The sequence below is a fragment of the Gekko japonicus genome, unplaced genomic scaffold (assembly GCF_001447785.1).
Source record: "Gekko japonicus isolate JY-2015 unplaced genomic scaffold, Gekko_japonicus_V1.1 scaffold3847, whole genome shotgun sequence".
In the NCBI taxonomy this organism is placed as follows: Eukaryota; Metazoa; Chordata; class Lepidosauria; order Squamata; family Gekkonidae; genus Gekko; species Gekko japonicus.
Genome location: NW_015160341.1, coordinates 51,775 through 60,456, shown reverse-complemented (window position 1 = coordinate 60,456; position 8,682 = coordinate 51,775). Strand labels below are relative to the sequence as shown.

Below are 8,682 nucleotides of genomic sequence, written 5' to 3'. Positions count from 1 at the left end.
TTCCAGGACATAAGAAAGAGGCCTCTCTTCTTGTGTGACAGTAAAATTCACAAATACCTCCCCCCCACACACACCCATAGTGACCTGTTCCACACCCAGAAGATGACCAAAAAAGCCCCAAACACGTGCCAACTGCAGAATCTATGTGCCAACTGCAGAAGCGCATGGTCAGGTCACGTGTCTTGGCAACACACCAGATTGACCAAACCGAATTTCTTTTTTACAGTAGGAGTAGTTCAGCAGTGGAATTGGTTGCACTGAGCAGGGGGTTGGGCTCGATGGCCCGTATGGACCCTTCACCTCAATGACTTTGTGACCGGGCAGTCTGGCAGCATTCCAGGCTGAACCTTTGTTCCCTTTGGACTTCCTTCTGGCCGTCCTTCGGACCATAGGTCAGGCCTTGTGCTGCCGGAACACCTGCTTCTTGGATTTTGGACCTGGCGTTTTATCTGGACCTTGTGCCTTCAGTCTGACCAGGTAACATCTGGATCGGAGGACTAAAGCCCTAAGCCTTCTAGGTTAGCTATTTAATCATTTTCTTCCGTTTTTCGCATTGCTCTTATATTTGTGTATTTCTGCACATTTCTTTGGGTAGTCCTTATTAATTTTACTCGTATGGTGTTGTTTGGGCTTTGGGGCTTCAGTCTCAACCCAGTACCTTGGCCTGTTTTGGCTACAGCTGCCAAGTGGTCGTTTGTGGAACTCAATTGCAAGCGTCCCACCTTGCAGGGCTGGCTTCTCGACTAGCACCTGGTAGGGCTGGAGACTTGGTCCCTTGCTCTCTCAGCTGAGGGTTAGCTTAGAGGGGCTGGTGATCGCTTGTGAGCCTGGGCAGTGAAGATTCACTCCCCAGTGTTGTGCCTTTTGCCCTTGACCGTCACCCAAAGCTTCCTTGGAGGACATGGTACCTCTGAAGTTCTACAATTACGGGAGACGGAGAAAAAGCTTCCACTGTCTCCCACCTTCATATCCCAGGCATAATGGTAGAAACCTTTATCTGGTCCCCACCCAGCTGGGCATAGTTGTTTTTCCAGATGGTCGAGCCTCTGCTCACGAAGATGAAGAGGTGCGCCAAGATCTCTTGGCGCCTTTGCTTCGGCTGCCTCTGGTGCGCTGGTGCAGAGCTGGAGATGGGAGGGGCAGGCACTGGGGGAGACATCCGCTGCGTTTCACCCATGGGTGGGGGCCCAGCATCGCCGTGCTCCTTCCTTCTCTCGGAACGGGGCTAGAACTCCCTCTCTGCCGTGGCAACCGGTGCCCCCCTCCGGTTCTTGTTGGTTCCAATCGTCACTGAAATGCTCTTTCTGCCCCAGAGAGAGTTTCCAGTGTGCTCTAAGGCCGATTTTCATTCCTCTGTTGCATCCTCCTTGACTTCTCTAATTTTCTTGCCTGAGCTCTTAAACTAGAGGGTCTTGAGGGTGCTGTTTAGAGTCAGGGGTCTGGAAAATAAGTCCGAGGAGGAACGGTTGGGGGAACCTGGGGTATTCGGCCTGGAAACCCAGACTTCAGCTGACCACAAGGAGCCCCTGGCCAGGAAGAATAGGCCCACGGCCCCTGCCGCTCTGACCCCGGCTGTCCAGGAAAGGCTTTTTAGGCTGTTGGGCAGCTTTCGTTTCTCAACAAAGTTGATTTATGAATTTTCCAGCGTTTCCCATCTGTCTTTCTTGAAAAGAGACTAGGAAGCTGAGAAGCTTCTCTCAAGCTGGGCAATACCGGGCTGGGCTTCAGAGAGCCAGGGCCAACTGTATAAATATGGTTTCAGGCAGGGGTCATTTCGTAGAGAGAGAGGTGCAGGAGCACATTAGCATAGCTTATTTGCATAGGCCACACCCCCTGACATCACCGGAAGTGTGTCAGAAGGCAACACCCACCGCTCAGGCTCCACTGGACTGTTTTGGATTGCTAGCTATTGGGGGGGGTTCCCACACAGATCTGCCCTCACAGAGGAGGGAGATTGTTTTGGATTGCTATCTATGGGGAGGCTCTGCAACTCACCTGGCTGCTTCTTGCTCCTCATGGCCCGGGGCTGCTGGGAGCAGGGGGCGGGGCTTGTTGCATGTGCCTGCCCCCTGGGCTCTTTACTGCCGGTACTCCGCTCCTATAGGAACTGACCCCTGGTTTCAGGAAAAGTTCAAATGGAACCAAAGATTCTCGGAAAATATTCTTACTTGTATACTATTCCCCAAAACGAACTGAAGACACTGCTAAGGTGTGCCTCGTGGCAGGAGCTTACTGATCTCCTACGGTAAAGCTGACTAGAGGCCTAAGGGTTTGGGTGCGAGAGGCCATGGTTGAATCAGGCCTGACCAGAGTCAACTGGAACAAGAAGGTCAAAAGTAGCAAATCAGAAGGCTGTCAGGGATAAGGAGAGAAGCAGGTAGGCCCAGCAGCAACCACTGGGCATCTTGATACCAAGTCACTTGTATGAGTCACCCAGGGCCAGCTGTTGGCCATGGTTCGACAGCAGCCACCCCGAAAGGCAATGTGGTACAGTGTGATTAAGAGACCCCCGGAGAGAAAGAAAGCTGCTGCCAGTATCTTAATGCCCCTGTATAAATCGATGGTGCAGCCTCATTTGGAATACTCTGTACAGTTCTGGTCACCGCACCTCAAAAAAGATAGCATTGGAAAAGGTGTAGAAAAGGGCAACTAGAATGATAAAAGGGTTGGAACACTTTCCCTATGAGGAAAGGTTAAAGCGCTTAGGGCTCTTTAGCTTGGAGAAATGACAGCTGAGGGGTGACATGATTGAGGTTTACAAGATTATGCATGGGATAGAGCAGGTAGGTTTTGAGGTACTTTTCTCCCTTTCTCACAATACAAGAACTCGTGGGCACTCCATGAAATTAATGAGCAATAGGTTTAGAACAGATAAAAGGAAGTCCTCCTTCACCCAAAGAGTAATTAACACATGGAATTCACTGCCCCAGGAAGTGGTGGCAGCTACAAGCATAGACAGCTTCCAGAGGGAATTACATAAACATATGAGTAGAGGTCCATCAGTGGCTGTTAGCCATGAGATCTAGATGGAACACTCTGTCTTGGGGCCATGATGCTCTGTATTCTTGGTGCTTGGGGGGCTTCTGGAGTTCTGGCTCTGCTGGTGGACCTCCTGATGGCACCTGGGTTTTGGCCACTGTGTAAAAGAGTGTTGGACTGGATGGGCCATTGGCCTGATCCAGCATGGCTTCTCTTACGTTCTTATGTCTGGGGCAGTGATGCTCTGTATTCTTGGTGCTTGGGGGGCATCAGTGTGTGGGAGTTGTGGCCCCCACTGATGGACTTCCTGATGGCCCCTGGGTTTTGGCCACTGTATGACACAAAGTGTTGGATTGGATTGGCCATTGGCCTGATCCAACATGGCTTCCCTTATGTTCTTATGTCTGGGGCATTAATGCTCTGTATCCTACAAGCATGGACAGCTTCAAAATGGAATTAGATAAGCATATGGAGCAGAGGCCCATCAGTGGCTATTAGTCACAAGATATAGATAGGGACTCTGGGGCAAGTGATGCTCTGCCATCTTGGTGCTTGGGGGGGTCAACAGTGGGAGGGCTTCTAATGTCCTGGCCCCACTGGTGGACCTCCTGATGGCACTGGTATTTCTGGCCACTGTGTGATACAGAGTGTTGGACTGGATGGGCCTTTGGCCTGATCCAACATTGGCATCTCTTACGTTATCCTTGATGCTTGGAGGGCAGGAGTGGGAGGGCTTCTGGTGTCCTGGCCCCACTGCTGGACCTCCTGATGGCCTCTCGTATTTTTGGCCACTGTGTGACACAGCGTGTTGGACTGGATGGGCCATTGGCCTGATCCAACATGGCTTCTATTACGTTCTTATTCAGTACTTAGGATTGCATCTATCAAGATCTGCCACAGGGATGTAAGTTATTCTGGCTGAACACGTGAGGACGTAAAGCTTGCGACCATTCGCGTCTCCATTTATCTGATACGTGATTTCATTATGTTCTGCTGTGGTTAAGGAAGGGGGGGAAAGGGATGAGGATCAAGCATTATACAGGGAGGGAGGAATGTTCTATCCCAAGGCTTGGTCTGTCAATAACTGGAGGCCAACAGTGCCTGAGCATTAAGTGAACAGTGAGTGGAGTGGAGTCGCTCTCGGCAATGAATAACTGTACGTGTCACTTGTTCGAACAAAATCCTTTATTAAGATTTCTGCCAACATCCCACTTTACGCTGTGGTGAGTAATGCCGGCAAAAGTAACCCTAATCCATATGTTAACAAGCGGCCAGTTTTCAACAAACAGTAGTGTCATGGTACAATGTAACAGATATCACTAATGGGCACTGTCGTTTGGCGTCTTCATTTTTTTAACACACAGACAACTCCTATGATGCAGAACACAAAGCTAGACCGTGAATACACATTTATGCATTGCAGGAAGACCAACGGTTGAGGCACCCAAGGTCACTGTCCGTAGAAAGTCAAGTAAGTGGGGAGCCATCAATGTTCCCTCTAAGCTGTGTTGTGAGCAAAAACTGTACTTCATGAGCCAAAAGACCCACGAGCATTAAAGTTGTGAGCAAGCCTACCTTTGACTCTTCGTAAATTAGTTTTTTAGAAGATTATTACCATAACCTTGTAAAAAAAAAAATTCGGAATGAATTCTTTTAGACGATATTTTAAGAACGATTTGGACATAAGTGAAAACAGAACCAAGTCAAATTTCATTACAGGAAATGTTTTAATTCAGCTTCTCTCTTCTTCCTTTCTGTGCTCTCCAGAAATGGTAAACACTGTCAATATTAATATTATTCCCATTGGACATGTGCAGCTTAATTCTCAGTAAGTTCTCCAGGTGATCTGTATCTAGCCGATTTCTGTTCTTCGTTTTAATGGCATTCATCAAGCTAAAACCTCTCTCGCAGTCAGCACTTGAGGCTTGAAAAGTACCACAAACCTCTAGGAGGAGATTTAGTTCACTGAATTGTTCTTGCTGCCGTGTAAACGTTAGCATGTCCTGGAAGGTTTTCGTTGCTCCTGCTTTTATCTTCTCTGCAATGATTAATTTGAAGTCTGAATATTCTTTATGAAGTTCCTTATCGTACGACTGTTCATCTTTCTGGAACAAAACGCAGTAACACTTAGCTAGTCTTGAAAGCTCTTGATTCCCAAAGAAAAAGTCATCCAGGTTGGAGGGGTCTGATAAATAGTCGTTGTCAAATACACTCCAATCCTCCAATTCATTCTCTGGAAACCTTCTATCCATGTGGTCACAAGTTTGCCTAATAAAACAGAGAATGGCATCGATATTCACTGGAGATTTGTAAGACGAAATTAGATGTCGTACAGTTTCACTGAAATAGACTTTGTCTCCCAGATACTGAGATCTAATTTTCCTGATTTTTTCTTTCGTGAACTGAAATGCTTCCACAGTGGTCAAAGGGCTCTTCTGAAGAATTCTGCAGAGTTCCGCTAAATCACCGAGAACATCACAAAGGATAAACAATGCCACCTTGTATTGAGGTTCACTTAGTTTTGCAAGGCAGTATTTGTGCACCGGGTCATTATCTTCTTCTACTTGTTCTTTGCAATATTCAATTAAAATGTCGTAATTCTTAACCAAGGCACTTACGGCAAAGTGCCTAGAGAGCCACCTTATTTCGTTCAGTGGTCTAAATGAAACGACGTCTCTGTTTGTCGCGTTGGTGATTTCTTCCAGTTTGGCTTTCCGTACACTCGATCTACTGAAGACGGTATAAACAGTGCGTATTAGTGTTTCAACCTTCTTAATGAATGGAATTGTTTTCCAGGCATCATCTATTCCTAAATCTTCTCGATGAACTACGCAGTGCTGCTCTAGCAGATGAGGAATCGATTCACGCAGAAGTGCAGCGACACCATTCCGCTTTCCAAGCATGACGGAGGCACCATCTGATGTAAACATGACCATTCGATTCATGTCCAAATGATTTTCATCATAAAACTTCCTTATAGAATCAACTATGGCAGCACTGTTGCAAGCAGCCAGTTTCACAATGCCAGCAAAAACAGTTTTATGATCACCACCAGTTTTTCGGAATTTGATGTACATGATAAGCATCTTTGACACAGTAATTTCGGTACTTCCATCAATTATGAGGGTATGGAAAGGAGATTCCCGGATGTCATTTAAAATTTCACTTTTAACAACACTATTTATGCATCCAATGAATTCAAAGGCGTAGTTTTTGCTTCTCCAGCTAGCAGGAATTTTAACGTATTTTGCCATGTGGTCATGAATTTCCTGCACAGATAGCATGGAAACGTTCAACTTAACTGCAAGTAGCACATTGTCAATTAAAATCTTGACCTCTTCTGAACCTGACCACTTATCTTCATTTGTATATTCAATTCTGGTGTTCACGGTCTGATCTTCAGGGGTTTCTTTTAAGAAATTCTGTAGCAATCCACGGTTCTGATTCTGATTCTGAAGTTTTGTTACCGCATCCAAGTGACATTTGTGATTCACGTGACGCTTAAGATAATCTATTTTCCACTCATCCCATTTCTTTCCGGTGCTCCAATTCCCGTCCACTTCTCCTTCAAGACATATTTTGCAGACTACTACGTCATCTGTTTCACGATATTCAAAAATCTCTTTTAGTTGCACGCTTATACGTCCACTGACGTGTGGCATCATAGTTTTAATGGGAAACTCCGTCAACCATTCACTCTTGAAACTATTACGTTTTTTCTTTGTGAATCCACTGAACTGTTGATCATCGGCTTTTCGCTTTGCCATTCTCAAAGACTCCTGGTCCTGGTAGGGCTAACAAAGAAGGGAAAGTACCTTTAAAGCTTCCAGTTGAACCGTTGTGCATACACTTGCATTGCAGGGCACGACAGGGGCATTAAGACCCACTAAGAATTAGTGCAACATAGTTAAGACAATGAGCTGTTGTCCAGGAAGGCAATGCCTCAAATGTCTAGGTGGCTTTCCCAAGCCATGTTTTTCTCAGCCCCACTCCCAATCAGTAACATGGGGATAAAAATGCTGGTCTACTTTGCAGGGCTGTTGTAACGATTATGACTGCAATTATATGACAAGTTTGGAACACTGAAAATCCTATGTAAATGCTAAACACTGTAATTAGAGAAATCTCACTTCTCACTTGTTTCACTGCAACAGCAGAAGCATGCACTGAAATTTCTCACACTGACTATCTGCATAGATTATCATGTTTGTACAGCTCCTTGCGTTGAGCTGGCAGGGTTCCTCCCGCCCCCCTGGCCTCTCGGCAACTCTAATTAGGAGCCTTTTACAAAGAGACCAGTTCAGTCCTTACTAGGGTACTCACAATTAGAAATCTAGATTGAACACACTAAGACCCTAACAGCATCGACCTTGATTAAATACAAAGACGGGGATCCTTTTTAGAAATTTCAAGAACTGTGGCAAACATTACTGCCACTCAGCCTTGGGTTCCAGTTAAACTAAAAGCAAACTACATAGATATTCTGCTTCCTAAAGCCCTTTAACTCAACCTTTCCCTCTGGAGACTGTGACCCTAAGTAGCACACTTCATCAAAAACACTTGGACCTACTCCCGAGTAACCTTCGATGGGACTACCCATTTCCATCCCGCTCATTTCTCTACAAGGAAACACCAGAAACCCTTTTTGAAGATGAGATCACACGATCAGAATACCAAAGAATGGCTCCGGGTCTCTGTTCTGAAGATGGGGAGACCTTTTGCCTATCCACCCCATGCCGATCAATCCTCCACTTTCCTAATTACCCACCATGAACTGGAAAGTGGGCTGGAAAGTGGGCAAGGCTCCTCTGTCGCCACTGATGTTATCCATGACTTCAGTATCCCACTCCTCTTCAACCTTCATGGCCCTCGGACCGTTCCAGTAGCCCCCAACCACTGTATCTATGGCTAGGGAAGAGACAAAAAGCATTTTAGAAACCAGACGGCAGAGAGTCGCCAATCTCTGTTTAAGTCCACTCCCGTCACAGGCCTCTCCACATCCCCACCCATCCCAGCCACACAAGGGCCACTAACACCAAGTACCTGTGAGGCGCCCAATTTGCCCCCACCAAAATGACTCTGCCTCTGAGATGGTGAACACTGCTCCCTGTCCCCACCTCCACAGCCCATAAACGGACACCTGGCACTCGAGGAAAAAGCTCCACAAAGCTTCCTCTCCCCCCTCAGCTCCTCAACAGCCCACAAAGAGCACATGCAACGCCCCCCCTCCACCTCACGCTCCCTACAAGGGGGATTGGCATGCGCAGGATGAGGCTGTGATGAGTGCAGAAGGGAAGAGAGTCGCCCTGTGCTTGTAATGTGGCTGGCGCAGGCGTGCTTGCTTTCGAGTTGCTTCTCTGTGTAGAAGGGGCTTTGTGCTTAAGACCCACCCAGGGTCCGGCTCATTTCATCACCGTACACTGAGCCGAAAATCTGTGCACTAAGGGCTAAAAATCTGCGCACCACTACACGCTAGCACAGTTTAGTGGTAACACTAGAAGCCGTGTTGGTCTGAAGCAGCAGGACGAATTTTGAGCACAGTGGCACCTTTTGAGACCAACAAAGTTTAATTCTGGGTATACGCTTCTGTGTGTGTGCATATGTTATCCTCGGACTTTTTTGGCCACGTTATTGAGGGAAGGCCCTGAAGAGCCCCTTGTGGAGGATGCAAAGGGTTTGGGAACAGCCAGGATTCCTTGCATG

At 47.0% G+C, this 8,682-nt stretch overlaps 1 protein-coding gene across 1 annotated transcript in view; it reads right to left on the bottom strand.

Annotated features, from left to right (window-relative positions):
- Positions 1 to 4,003: 4,003 nt before the first annotated feature.
- Positions 4,004 to 8,682, bottom strand: part of LOC107115600 — a 29,081-nt gene continuing 24,402 nt past the window's right edge. The window contains exons 8-9 of the mRNA XM_015417342.1: positions 7,748 to 7,887; positions 4,004 to 6,773 (exon numbers count right to left, since the gene is read on the bottom strand). Of these exons, the coding sequence (XP_015272828.1) occupies positions 4,707 to 6,773; positions 7,748 to 7,887 (2,207 nt within the window). The 3' untranslated portion in view covers positions 4,004 to 4,706. The remainder of the gene's footprint in view (positions 6,774 to 7,747; positions 7,888 to 8,682) is intronic.